This window comes from Hetaerina americana, unplaced genomic scaffold (assembly GCF_022747635.1).
Source record: "Hetaerina americana unplaced genomic scaffold, ioHetAmer1.1.p SCAF_4, whole genome shotgun sequence".
Lineage (NCBI taxonomy): Eukaryota > Metazoa > Arthropoda > Insecta > Odonata > Calopterygidae > Hetaerina > Hetaerina americana.
The window spans coordinates 51108635-51123202 of record NW_027286985.1 but is presented as its reverse complement, the minus strand read 5'-3'; the positions used below and the strand labels follow the sequence as shown (position 1 = coordinate 51123202).

The 14568-nt window shown below is 36.6% G+C and overlaps 2 protein-coding genes across 2 annotated transcripts; one reads left to right on the top strand and one right to left on the bottom strand.

The window, feature by feature from the left end:
• The first annotated feature begins 297 nt into the window (after positions 1-297).
• On the top strand, positions 298-7596 carry BCL7-like (chromatin remodeling complex subunit BCL7B-like protein). The gene is made up of 3 exons (XM_071590406.1): positions 298-491; positions 865-1046; positions 6772-7596. The coding sequence occupies exons 1-3, from the start codon at positions 400-402 to the stop codon at positions 6891-6893; spliced, it is 396 nt and encodes a 131-aa protein (XP_071446507.1). The 5' UTR covers positions 298-399; the 3' UTR covers positions 6894-7596.
• Positions 7597-11990: 4394 nt separating this feature from the next.
• Positions 11991-14476, bottom strand: sni (SDR family oxidoreductase sniffer). The gene is made up of 5 exons (XM_071590870.1): positions 14242-14476; positions 14084-14135; positions 13821-14011; positions 13606-13752; positions 11991-13523 (listed from the first exon to the last, which is right to left on the bottom strand). The coding sequence occupies exons 1-5, from the start codon at positions 14365-14367 to the stop codon at positions 13299-13301; spliced, it is 741 nt and encodes a 246-aa protein (XP_071446971.1). The 5' UTR covers positions 14368-14476; the 3' UTR covers positions 11991-13298.
• Positions 14477-14568: the final 92 nt, after the last annotated feature.

The window sequence follows — 14568 nt, the reverse complement described above, 5'->3', positions numbered from 1 at the left end:
ATATTCAGCGTAAAAAGTTTGATGAAATTAGAACACAACATATGCGCTGTCATGATTAATGCTTAGTAAAAATGTTGTCAACAAACTTTTAGCATCTACGTGAATCACTGTTAAAGCCTTAAAGAAAGCTTAACATATTTTACACAATCTGATGCATATGTATCTCTTCAGTACGAACAAATTTTATTTTAATAAGCGCACTCAAGCTGCCCCAAGTCAAATTTTTCGCTTAGAGTTCATGATTAACAGAAAGATCGTAAGAGCACGCCACCTACAGGAAAAGAGTAACTGGATGCTTTCATCGCCATTCATCGCTTTCGTCAATAGTTGTTTTGGCATTTTGTATACGTGAATCGAGCACCACAGCTTTCGAAGCTGTGGTGCCTATAATTAAGTGATATGATGTCTAGATCAGTTCGTGCTGAAACGAGGAGTAGAGCCAAAGATGACATTAAACGTGTAATGCAGGTGGTTGACAAAGTGAGACACTGGTAAGATTCAGCTTCATCGTAGCCATTATTAGCCCTAGGTGTCATGGCCCATATGGGCTCCGGATTTCGAATACTTTCAGTTGCAGTATAATTATGTGGAATATATACTGTTTTTGATGTAGTTTGACTCCTCTTCCCTCTTTTGTAACCTTTCTGTAACAGTTAAGCAAAGGTTGGAGGGATGTGGTTTTTAGCCCGAGTCTAACATAATGATTTATGTTTATATATGATTTTCACTCTACGTCATTTCTTTTATCTTGGTTATTGTCAAAGTTTGAAAAAAATACGTGTCAAATACAGTTCGATTCAATCTAGTCCGAACCACACTTGAGTAATTTCTTTGAGTGGAACTGATAATTGGCACTCATTTTAGGGAGAAAAAATGGGTGACCATCGGAGAAACTACCATGAAAATATACAAATGGGTCCCTGTGTCGAGTAGTGAGCAAAAGAAGAAGGGGAAAGATGTTTCGAATAAGGAAAACACGCCTGCGAGGAAGTCTACAATGGATTCTTCAAATTCGAATTTTGGACTAGCGGAAGATTCCAACACCTGTAAGTACAATACTCTATTTTCTCAATGAATCTTCGCTTCTTCAGGAATCAGGGAAATATCGGGATACATGGCGATACATCGAAATTATTTTTGAGCGTTCATGCCCGGTCTAATTAGGCTGGCTGTGTATCGATTATTTCATTTAATGTCATATTTCACGTGCATTTAGGTGTAAATTAGCGTCGAAGGTAGCAGGCTAACTTAGTATAACTCATTGTAACCCATTTTCACCTGAAGTTTATGTGATCCAGGTACCTGGTCCCCATCTGTTTTAAGAGACAAGGTGCACCAGAGAATTAAATCCTTCTAAGGCAACCTATTAGAAAATTAGGGAGGGGGGTTTCAAACTTAGAGGGAAAATAATGAGAGAGAATTAAGAAAGACAATACATCCAAATAATTTAGCTTCTGGCGGGTAGTTGCATCAAAGGAGTATATAGTGTTTATGATATGCCTTACGAAATAACTGTGTTCAATGAGAGAGAATTAAGAAGGACAACACATCCAAATAATGTAGCTTCTGGCGGGTAGTTGCATCAAAGGAGTATATAATGTTTATGATATGCCTTACAAAATAACTGTGTTCTTGAGAAATGGAATATTAACAGTGGGTAATGAGATTAATTGGGGAAGGAGGTGAGTTTTAAGTTTAAGGATAAAAAGGAAGTTGGGGTGATGTAATATAAGGAATGGCCATGATTAAAAAAAAATTAAAGAGTTATGCTGGAGGAGATGGTTAAAAATTCAAACCTGGTTCACGCATAGCCCTGTGATATGTATAAAAATGTCGGGAGATGGAGGAGATCATTTAAATAATTGTTTGGTTAAACACGGAAATCTCCTCCCATGGACTATAACCTTGAGGTGGTGGCTTGAACGTCCCTATTACCTCTAAAGCTAGCAGGGGCGATGATAGTAGCTCCTGGTTGGGTCACACATGCCAGATATATTGGCTAGGTTAGGAGCCAGGTGAAAGGTAGTCCACGCAGCCTCTGTTCTTCAGTGAGGTGGCTGCAAAGGCATCTGACCTCAGTGGGGCAGCCATTGAATGATGGCGTCTCGTTAATAACATGTTAGGACAGTGTTGAGAATAGGAAAAAAAAGCAAGAGAGATGGATAGAGGAAATATAGATATTTTTGGTCTATGCTAGGTGAGATGAAAGGATACCAGCATACTTGATCATTGTTCAGATGTTCATGCCAATCACCAAGCAATGATGAGGAGGAAGTAATTAATAGTGTATACAATCAGTTAGAGGACATAATTGCATGTGTTTCTGCAGGGAAACATTTGATAAGGATGGCAAATTGGAATGTGATGATAGGCGAAGGAGAGATGATGATGAGGTGGGGGACTAAGGTTTGGGTATGAAGAATGGCCGCTGGAAGAAAGCAATTGAATTCTGCAGGAGACAGGGGTTAGTCATCACCAGCAGTAGGTTTAGATACCACAAAAGGTGGAGGTATACATGGAAAATGCTGGGTGACTCAGAAAGGTATCAGTTAGATTATATTATGGTTAGGCCCAGATTTAGGAACAACGTGACCAATTTGCACAGTTTCCTAGAATCGGGTGCCAACGATGATCGCATTTTAGTATTGATCATGTAGAAGTGTAGTGTCCATTTAAAAAGGTAAGCATGGGTGGTCGGTTCGGAAATGGAATGTAGAAGCATGAAATGGATTGACAAGGAAGGATTATCAGCAGGCTGTATAGAAAATCATGTATGACGGTAAAGAGCTAAGTACTATAGAAGAACATTGGGAATCTATCAAGAAAGGGATATTGAAAGGAGTAAAAGAACTAATAGGAATCATTAATGAGAAAAAGACAATGAAACTATGGATGCAATTAGTAGGAAGATAGTTGAGAGAAGAAAATGGAAGAATGTAAACACAGAGTTAGGCAAAAGGAAGTACAAAGAGTTAAATAATAAATTGATACAGGCAACAAATAAAGCAAAAGAAGCTTGGTGGAAGATGCAGTGTGAGGTGTGGAAATTTTGCTGAGAAAGGGTGAAATTTGTGTGCTATACAACCCTGGTTAAATCACTATAGGGAAGTAAGAAGGGAAGATCTGTGTTAACAGAAAGAGATAAGTCGGGTAAGATAATACGAGGGTCATCCGGAAAGTAGTACCCGTTCGGGAAATAAAAAGACAAAAGTAAATATTAACAAACATAAAAAATTTTATTTGAAAGAGGATACTTTAAACTACTTCTCAACATAATCTCCAAGCAAATTAAGGCATTTGTCATAACGTGTGACAAGTTTCTGTATTCCTGCTGCATAGTCCTTCGCCGCCAGCTCATTGAGATACGCGAGGGACCCATCTTGCACAAATTTTTGCATAATGCAGATGGTGTTTAACAATTTCATGAACAATTGTTCGAGAAACATTGGGAAAATGCTCACAGATGTCATCAATTGTGACGCGCCGATCGTTCCTCACGAATTCGTCAACTGAGCTCACCAGTTGGTCTGTAATGACAGACGGTCTCCCCGAACGCTCATCGTCGTGTGTGTTCCCCCTCCCCATGTTGAAGTTGCGACACCACCGCCGAACAGACGACTCGTCCATTACATTGTCTCCATACACCTCCTTTAATTGGCGATGAATATCACATGGGCGAACGTTTCTTGCATTGAGGAATTTAATCACTGCCCTCACTTCACAACTGGCGGCGTTCTCAATTTTTTTAAACATTGTAAACAATCACAGAAACAACACAGGCAATGCTAGCGTCACGCAACTTGGCTCAGAGAAGGCAGACAAGCCACTGAAGCTATCTGACCTCGTCCAGCGGCTACTCGTGTCGTCAGCACTTCATGCGGCACGAACGGGTACTACTTTCCAGATGACCCTCGTAGTTGACCCAGAAAAGATCAAAGAGAGATGGAAGGAATATATAGAAGAACTGTACATATGGTCAAGAACTTAGGCCCACAAGGTTAGACATAGAAAGAGAACATGACGTAGAGGAAGATAACCATGGTCCCGGCATATTTGACATCGAGATAGAAAGGGGATGAAGAGAAATGAAATCATATAAGGTTGTGGTGGTAGACAGCATTCCTGCGGAACTACTAAAAGGTTTAGGAATATGTGGGAGGAAGAGGGCTCGGTAACGTCAACAAAAGCATGAAGAAAAGGGCAAATGATTACTTAGGAAATTATTAGTTTGCGTTTAGGAAGGGGAGAGGCATGTGTGATGCCATTGCAGTAATTGGGTTTTAGAGGAACATCGAACAATTTCAGAATGTATTTGCCCATTTAGTAATTTTAAAAAGGCATTTGATTGATTCAATTCGAAAAATTAGTAAATATATTGCAGAAAATGGGAATAGATTGGAGGGATGAGACTAATCCCCTACCTGTACATGTCTCAGACTGCTCAGGTGTGAGTTTTTGACTGAGAGTCCAGATGGGTAGTGTTAGGGAGAGGAGTAAGGCAGGAATATATGTGGAGGAAATGAATTGGTGACAGGTATATTGAGTGGGGATGTTAAGAAAAGGCTTGTCAAAACTTTGATTTGAAGCAAAGTCATGTATTGTGCAGAAACATGGTAATTGAAGCAGGATGATAAGCATATATTAGAGGCATTTGAAATGTGGATGTGGGGAAGGATGGAGAATTTGGACTGAAAGGAAAACAATGGAGGAAGTGCTTGGTATAGTGGGGGAAGAGGATTGTTGGGAGAAATCTTGAGGGGATAGGAAAAATGGATGTAGGGCATATTGATTGGTAGTGGAATATAGAAGACTATAAAAGAGAGGAGGAGGAATATTAGGCAAGTGAGGAAAGGGCAGGGATAGAATAGGGATGTTGGATGGGATGAAGGGTGGAAGGAAGTATACAGAGATGAAGAGGGGACTGTTATAGAGCAGAATACTTGGTTGGGTTTTGTTAGTAGAAACAAAATATTTAATTGGTAGTTGTGACCATCCAAAAACTGCCTTAACTGGTATTTAACCTAATAAGAACATGGAAATAAAGAGCAGCAAGATTACGCATGGCTTGAAGAACACTGCACCTCTGCTGAGTTGACATATTTGAATCATACTTCGTGGTGGTATGAGAGAGGTTAGAGAGGTGAATAAGTAGAGGAGATGGAAGATAATGGAGGAATGGAAATAAATATTTTGTAGGAAGAATGTAAAAAGGTAAAATAAAGTTGAATCGTGGTAATATATACTGACTTTTTCGCAGTTCTTATTATTCCTTCCCATGTCACCAATTCCTTAAAGTTGTGGAAGGTGGTAATTCCTCATAAGGTCTCAACTGCCAAGTAGGCCAAAGGGTGGGGGCTAAACAAAAACGTACAAGAGCATGTATGTCAAGATGCCAAGAAAGATATGTGCCCTGTGGGATGGTAATTTCAGCAATGGTTTCATGATACAATTTGTGCAAGTTTTGTACGATTATGTGTGTTAGGTAGTGTATTGTTAAAGGTAGGTTTTGGATGGACACAGACTACACTCCTACATTTCTTAGCCTCACCTAACAATACAGTGCTTGACATCCCACACCACAATACACTTCTTCAATTCCACATGCATTTTAGCTCCCTTAATTCCATCCAATATGACCTTCCTTTTCCTCCCCCTACCTCACTTACCTTATGTCCTCGACTCTATCACATTCTTCTGCATTCCATTGCCAAACTAAATGCTCTGCATCTACCTCTGCAAAATCTTTGTATTATATGTATTGATTCTCATCTCATGTCCACCACATATTTTATAATTTGTTCTGCTGTGACTGTATTTCAACTCCTTGGTGAATGACTAACGTAAAGCTAAACTTAAGCTTAATTATCCACAAATGTAACATTTTTTGACTTCACCACTGACTTATATAACATTCTCCAGTTCTCCCAGGAAACCACACATGGTACAGGGACAGGAACTGGCATTATATAATAAATTCAGTCTTAAGTTGTTAACTAATAGACATGAAACCTGGAGTATTATTTATTTTCAAAATCCATAAAATGTTATGTATTTTAAGTTTTTCTTGGGATCTGAGCAGACCTTTAATGCCCACCTGGTCAAATTTATTTCTTAGTCATCATGATTGAACTGGCGGCTGTAATTTTATTTCAGTGTGCAGAATATTTTGCAATTCTTTTAACAAATTCTACACCCTCTTCATTGAGTTCCATTAAACTCAAGAACATCCTGTGTAATCAGTTGTTTTTAATTATTTCTTATTTATTACAATTGTCTTTCATACTTTTTCTAAAAGTGTTGCTCTCTGTTAAAATAAAATATGAGCAATTAATTTTCAGTGTTTTGAGGGTTAATTTTTATATTGGTCTCTGTCAATTTTTTTGCAATATTGTCAATTAGTTAGCATTAGGGTTTACTGTGTTGGCAAAAAAAACTTGTATTGGTGGTGAATGGGTTGTGTGTTAGTACTTATAGCATATTAATGTGGAATATAACAATAATTAGTTATCTTCATTTAAATTAATGCATTACACTGATTTAGGACGGGTATTTTTACATAACATATTTCCTGGAAAATCATATTAATGGTGTAGTATTTGTTACCTCAAGCACATGTATTTTGATGTAAATCGAAAGTGGTCTTTTATTGCATATATGTATTAAATTGATAATGAGCTTTTTAGATTAATTCACTGGACTTAAAGGATTTTTCAGGATAGGTAACCAGGGTTGTACCTAATTAATTTTGGAATTACTGCATAATTTTTCCAGGCTTCTCCATGGTCAGTGATTCTCAAGGACCTACTGATTTCTCAGCTCAGCTTGCCTTCTCTGAAGATTCTAATTCCCAAGGAAGTGAGCCAGCTGCCAAACGTCTCAAAACAAATGACTGAAAACTGATGTCACACTTTTGTTTGATATCAATGTAAATAAAATTGAAGCACAACCCTCAGGGGGAAATATTTAAGTCACATTGTGACTGAGTGCTACTTTATAAGTGGTTCTTGATCTTTTAAGTGATGCAGAAGTTGAATTCTGCATATAACTAGCTCAGCCTTTGAGCATTTGTGTTTAATGTGTTGTCAGAGATCTATTAAGTGATTGAATTACAATCAGTATAAGATTTTAAATTGATAAATGGTGGGTAAATCCTTCAACCATCAAAGAAATTATGATACAAATTAATTTCAACTTGTGAGATGTGTAAAGGTTAACTGTGTAGTATTTATTTTAAGAAATGTTCACTTTGGTGAGTTACTCGATGTTCAATAAATAATACAGTTGAAAATGAAATATAGCTTGTTGGATTGAGAACTTGATCATAATTCCCCAGTTTGTGGACTGATTTGAAAGAAAAACCATAATTAAATATTTTAAAAAAATTTGACAATTATATGATTGTGGAAATATAGTTTTTCACTTTAAAACAAAATTTATCTCTGTAATGAAAGGATTTTATATGTCTATAAATTCCTTTCTTACTATTGTAATTTTTAATGATGATAATATCTTTGAGTTAATATTTGATGTAAATTGTATAGTGGTGTGTAGAATGCGTGGTCTACAAGAGATTTAAAATAAATTCTTTGCTTTTTATATCCATGTACATAAAATAATCTTTTTAACATATCAAAAGGGTACATTGAAGTGAAACTGGGAAAATTTTGGGGTTCTCGAGAACGTGACTCTAGCGTATGGCATCTTCATGGAATGGTCTAACCAATGAATTACATTTATGTGGCCATCAAATTTCCTACATGCTATGTTAAACTCTACCCCTCTGTAATATGTTAAGTGCTCACATGACCCTAGCTCTTAGTTTTTCCTACTTTTACACTTAGGATTAGAGGTGGGAAAACAAAAGTTGATGGGCTGGACACATCCCAAGGAAAGATATGCTCCTCCCCGAAGAAGTGCCAAAAAATGTGACCTATAGAATCCTAAAATTTTAAAAGCTGCATTTTATTTATCCTATTAACCACATTCATGTGCAGCAGCACTACTGGCAAATGTTTTGTGATTATGCATTAAAGATGGTCTTAAAGAAATAGAATGGGTTTGATGCTGGTGGTAAATGTGAGCAGTGATATCAGTGTGTTGTTGATAACCACAAACAAAGCAATGAATATAATATTAATTTTAGAAAATATCTCTTTCATCGTAATGTAAATTCAGGCTTTTTTTTGAACTACCTACCCCAAAGAGAAATCATTTGAAGGGAATCTGTGTGCTATTCATTTAAATATTGACAATGTGAATGAAGCAACCACCTCTGAAGACTTATCTAGTATTGCTGTAATTCAGGAATGCCTCATTGTGCCACCAACACAGTATTTCAAGATGCTCCCTTTATTATTATTGCAGGGTGGCCCCTAAGTCTTGCATTATTCAATTAGTCAACTAATTGACAAACCGGTCCTAATTAAAAAAATGTTGGGAATATTCTATTGAATGAAAATTTATTTTGAGAATTATTTTCATTAAGTTGTGAGGTCAGTTTGTGTTGAACAGAGGACATTATATATACAGACCCAGGCAAAAACTGAAGCTGTGGTCCAACTGACTTAAGTTGTACCTGTGAAACATGAAGCAATGGGATATTATCCATAATAAAACACCTAATTGGATTCCATGCATTCAGGAAACAAATGGGGATAAGGGGCAACTTATTTGTTAGAAAGATGCTGTGAATGGGAATCCATGAATTGAGTGGTCACCCTTCATGGTGAACAATATACTACCAAGTGATGTCACCATATTAGCTAAACCAACTTCTGTCTTAATGGAATGTATTGCTAATTGTGCTACCTCCAAGGCCCGTAGCAACATGCATTGAAGTGATCTAATTCTAAACATGAAGCAAGTGCAGCGTATTAATGGGCAAAATGTAACATAGACAAACACAACCCTTGAATTCCCATATAATGCCAAACTCACTTGTTAGGGTATTTGATTACACATGGGTGTACGAGTACAGTTACCATATTTTATAGGTTAATGTAAAAGTGAGGTGATGGGAAAGGAAAACAAAGCAAAAAAGAGAAAACTCGTACGGGTGCTTACATTTGTGTGTGTGTCTCCTTATCTACTTGTGTGTACAGGTATTATATTGCTTGAACAGCGTCAAAATCTCACATGGGCACTTTGAAAAGGTTGAGGCTGGGGAAAACTATGTACTTGTATGTGGTAACCTATTAGCCACAGTTTCCATGCCAATCCTGTATGGCATACTGCACATACAAGCCCAATATTGCATAAGTTACCTACATTTGCTACTTGTTTTTGTGGATTGTGTAGTGATTAGAAAACTGGTGTCATTCATTAAGGGTAATGGTTGAGCTTAAGAAAATATCTCAACAGTATTTTGTACATTTATTGCTTAGAATTTGGAGATAAAGGAATAAAGTCAAATATTGAAAGCAAGAATGAAATCTTGTATTCGTTTTAATTTTTCAATAAAAATTTTTAATAACTGCAAGTAAGAGGTGTTTGTGTACAGTAGTAGTGGTTTCAAAGTTCAAAACAGAGTATTAGCTTTCAGGGACCCACGATTAATTGATGAACTTCTGAAAATGTCTTCTATGATTTATACAACTAGTCTGTGGTTTTGCTATTTCACAGGGTTGTTGTATCATGTTCCTCAGTACAAGTATCCTGTAAACAGTCAACTGTAATCAATAACTTTAAAATTTTCATAAGCAATGTGGGCAAAGTAAAAGTTGCGGTGCCATTTAATATCAATAGTAGACTCCATATCTGTGAATTCCAGACTTATAGCTTAGAATTTTGTCTTGGGCATAACTTTTTAGAATTTGCAAAACAAATTGAAATGAAGGCAGTAACTATGTTCTCCCAACGTCGAAACCTAGGTTGTGTTCCAAGTAAAGTGTGTTTTGAATTACAAAGTTACTACCTTCATTGCATCTTAGAGAAATACAGGCAAAAGATAGACAAAAGATATTTCATATTGGCCACTTTCAAAATGTATACATACCTATTGTAATCTCGATATTACCTGCCTGTGATAAGGCAGGTAACTATCAAGGTAAGAGGAGGAATTCTCTATGTACACTTTTTGAGGGCAGTTTTATTGATTGAGCATGTTTCTCTTTTGATGGCCTCCAACGAGCCTATTTGAATGTAAAAAAACCTTTAACACTGTAATTAACCTGAAGGTGCTCGGAGACTTGCCCGGGAATCGAACCCAGGACCCTCCGGTCAGTAGTCCAACACTACCCCCTGGATTACCGCGACCCACTATCCAATTTTTTTATGTTTGAATGTAACCGGTTCAATTTGATTATTTTATTCATTATCCATATTTTTCTTGAAGCTACATCATCTGTCAGTACTGGTTTCATTGTTTGGTCCTATCGAATAGCCCTTGGAATTGTTTTAAGTGTATCACAATGGGACTCTGAATCTCTCTGATGTAGATACCCTACATCTTGAAGAAAACTCTGAAATTTGAATTTTCAGCTTATCTATTTGTTATTATTGACAGTAATAATCCTTTTTACAAAGAGAAAGACAAAACATATGTCCGTAGATGATGAAACAAAATATTAGTGACAATTAACTGGCCTTGCGACACCAGAAAACAAAGTTTACCCTTAGGGTATTAGGAACAACTTTCTGGCATATGCAGATATACACACAGCAATGACTTAATGCAAAATTATCTGACTTCTGGTGAGTGAAACTTGGTGCATGATATCTTACATCAAAGTGCTTCATACCTTGTGTTATGAGAAATACTCTGAAAGTCTATCATTTTGCTGTAGTTTATTAGATAAATTTATAATCAATTTTCCTATATTTATGCCAAGCCCTCCCATTGACTACAGCCTTGACGTGGTAAAAAGGATTGTGGGTTCTGATGACCCGTAGAGCTTTGCTTTTGGGAGCAATGTTAATTCCTCCAGGTAAGGTCACCATCTATTTCTCAGTGAGACGGCTGCTAAGGCATCTGACACTAGTGGGGCAGTCATTGAGTGATGGTGTCACGATAAAAACACAATTGAAGAAGGCAATGGGAAACCACCTTGATTATTATTCCCAAGTTTTATATGATCAACGGAATAGAGAAAATGAATCCTGGCAACTGTGGAACTCAGCCCAATTGGTGGTGTGTCATGCCCGGCAGAGGGAGAGGCAAGGCTTCCATGGTTAACATTTCACGAAAGCCCTGCAAAGCGAAACTGACAGCAGCAAAAATTTTTTTCAGGGAAAAATATTAGTTGACGTATATATTTCCATGGAAAACTCTTATCCAGAAATGGTAGAATTAGATACCATGTAACTACATGCATATTTTGTCATTATTCTAAGCACCAGGTGATATTTACCATGCTGATCTTGTGGCTTTGGCATTTATTATTACATGTATGTAAGGAGTTTACTACATATATACTTCAGTACTGAATATAGTCATGCAAAATAAATGTCTTGGGGAGAAATACGCTGGAGCAATTATTTGGGACGCAAGACCACTAGCAGAAGTAATATAGTAAGCAGAATGGGAATGATGAACAAGGCTTCCTTTCCGAAGGAAAAACTGATGGCAAACTGTACTAACATGGACATAAGGAAGTAATTCATTAAAACTTATTTATACTATCTATTTTTCTGCAGATGTGATAAATAAGAATAGCAGCATAGAAAAAAAAGTCAAAGGCAATTGATGCATGATGAAAATAAAATGGATGACCAGAATAATACAAGAGAAGTATTTATAATAGAGGGTGCTGGGAGAAGCTTATTGAGGATAAGGAAACTTAATTGGATATATTCCTATGCAAGATATCTCATCAAGACCAGGTGGGGAAGAATTAAAAAGGCTCATTGCAGTGATAGTTAGTTCCCCAGAGTGAGAAATGCAATGGAAGGATTCAAACCACCACATGGAAAGCCCTAATGAAGAAATAATATTTCTGATTTCACGTAAAAATAATTTATTCACAATGAATCAAAAGAAAACAATTCACTATTGTACACATTTTTAAACCAATAAAACAATTTATCAAAGCACCAATAGGTTTTAGCCATTGCCCGTCGTCACATATATACAAAAATATTCGTAGGCTTTCATATATGCATGCATCACCTCTTGGTAGGAGAGGAGAAGGAAAGTAAGGGAATAGGAATGACCTTCTCCCCTTTATTTCAGAAGTATGTCATTCCTAATCTGAATATTTGAACACCTTTATTACAATTAACAGTCAAAACTGTTTGGTACTGAAAAGAAAATGTGGAAAAATATCTTGTGTTTTTTTCTATAATATGGAACATCTCAACAATTCAAATCCCGATTTCATTAAAAAAAAATAAATTTTTTAAATTATTAATAAGACAGGTTTCTGAATCACCATTATACAAGTATTTACCTGAAGATGATACCTTGACATCAACACCAGTCATCATTAATAAAAATTTGTAAGCAATAAATGCTCCCTTTCAACTCATTTTTAGAGGCTGATGAGTTAAGAAAGAGATGAAGCGTGAAACACAATTTCAAATATACATTATAAATCTTAAAGTAATAAACGAAATGCTAGGCACAAGGTGGAGAGAACATGGCTAAAATAAATACAACAGGCATAGTTACACGGGAATATAAACCATTATGAGCCATGAATCATTCACAAGCCTATATTAAGAATTTGAGGTTTTAGAGAAATATCATTTGTGAAGCATGACTCCTGTGCATAATGCCCAACTAGGGGAAGCGTTGCAATCTAATTTGAAACAAAACCTTTTGTTGTGCAGGCCACTGGGCCTTTTTGTATTTGGGAGACATTTTACCAGGAAGAAGAGTCAATTTAGTACATTGTAGTGAAGCCAGTGTTGAAGAAATTAAAACACCCAGGCCGTGTATTGAGAATGCATAGTAGCCATTTCCCATTAAATAGAAATCACCTGGAAAATGAAGACAATGCCAAGAAGTAATAACACAAACATTCTACTGAACAGCACCATGAAAACTTTGCTATTTGGTATATATATATATATATATATATATATATATATATATATATATATATATATATATATATATATACATATATATATATGCCACAGAATGGAATATGACAGTTTATTAATCTATGTCTCATCCCCAAACTTCTTTCAATCAGCAATCTTGTGCAGTAAAACAAATGCTTGTTGCTCATGTAAATATCAAAGTTGGTATGGAAGATGTAAACAATATCCTTACAGCTTAGCCTAACGAAATTCATAAACTTGTATTTTTGTCATTATATACAATCCAATTTCTTAATCAACAGTCTAGAAGTTTGTCACCAAGGTATCTCTTGCCCATCATACTGAATAAATTGACCATTGTGCTTTTCTTCAAGTGAAGCCAAAGTTGTCAGTATTTTTGAAACACTTTCCTCAGCACTAAGAGGTGCCTTGGGACCACCCATGTCTGTTTTTACCCATCCCGGATGCAGAGAGAGAGCGATGATTCCGTCGTCTTTCACTTCCAAGCTAAGTGAGCGAGTAAAGGCATTCAGCGCAGACTTAAAGAGAATATTGAAATAACATTTAATATCACAGATATTCAAGCATGATTCAATGAAAATAACAAAAAGCAATGTTTACCTTGCTTGCTCGATATGGATAAAGTCCTCCAGTTGTATTGGATGAGATAGACCCCAAAATAGAACTCATATTGACAACTACTCCTTTAGATGCTCCAGGGGTTGAGGTGCTACGTGTAGCAGCCGCCTTAATCAATGGTAACAGGGCCTGCAAAATTTCATACAATGCCATCCTATGTTTCACCAGTTTAGCATTAAGTATCCAATTTCACTGACCTTTGTCAACATAGCAGGTGCAATTGTGTTCACCAGGAAATGCTCTTCAAGTTGTTCTGCCTTTACATATTGTAACCTAGAAAATTTGGACGATATCCCAGCATTATTCACTAAAACATTAAGGCCATCTTCTCCGACAATACCCTCTACTTCCTTCGAAAATCCTTTGTAGCTCTCCAGGTCTTTCAAGTCTGGAATCGTATTTTAGACGGTACAAACATCTATTCATGAAGGCGTCAAGGAACTCAAATAAGTTCACTTACCAATTTTTAGGATACGAATACTTTTGTTACTACGAGCCAGTTCCTGAAGATCCTGAGGAAACAAAGGTACATTGTTTGCATATTATAGGCCAGTATCAATTGAACGACTTGCGGGAAGCAGTGAAAATGGATTCAGGTAAGCTGTGTGATGCAAAAACCTTGGCTTTTTCGGGCTGACGAACAGTGGCCAGCACATGCTGAGGAGGCTTATTTAATGCGATTAATTGCCTAATAAATTCAAGTCCAATTCCTCGGTTGCAACCGGTTACGAGGATCGACTTCATACTTTGAAGTTTTGAATGTTTTGGACTTAGATGAACCTTGAAGCTTATATGTTTCACCAGAAGAGGAGCTGCTGTTCCGTACGGAATTGCAAAAGAAAAACGTTTGACTGGATCGCTTTATATTATTCATGCGCTGAAGGGATCAGCTGGAATGAGGAGAATTTTGCTTTGCAAATTCTTTGTCAGAAATGCAAAGAAAAT

Excerpts from the sequence above, each read along its gene's own strand:
- BCL7-like (XM_071590406.1), top strand. The coding sequence starts at position 400 with ATGATGTCTAGATCAGTTCGTGCTGAAACGAGGAGTAGAGCCAAAGAT. Across the intron at positions 492-864 it reads GTTGACAAAGTGAGACACTG|GGAGAAAAAATGGGTGACCA; the intron begins GTAAGATTCAGC and ends CACTCATTTTAG. Across the intron at positions 1,047-6,771 it reads AGCGGAAGATTCCAACACCT|GCTTCTCCATGGTCAGTGAT; the intron begins GTAAGTACAATA and ends TAATTTTTCCAG.
- sni (XM_071590870.1), bottom strand. The coding sequence starts at position 14,367 with ATGAAGTCGATCCTCGTAACCGGTTGCAACCGAGGAATTGGACTTGAA. Across the intron at positions 14,012-14,083 it reads TATTCGTATCCTAAAAATTG|ACTTGAAAGACCTGGAGAGC; the intron begins GTAAGTGAACTT and ends ATACGATTCCAG. Across the intron at positions 13,524-13,605 it reads ATCCATATCGAGCAAGCAAG|TCTGCGCTGAATGCCTTTAC; the intron begins GTAAACATTGCT and ends ATTCTCTTTAAG.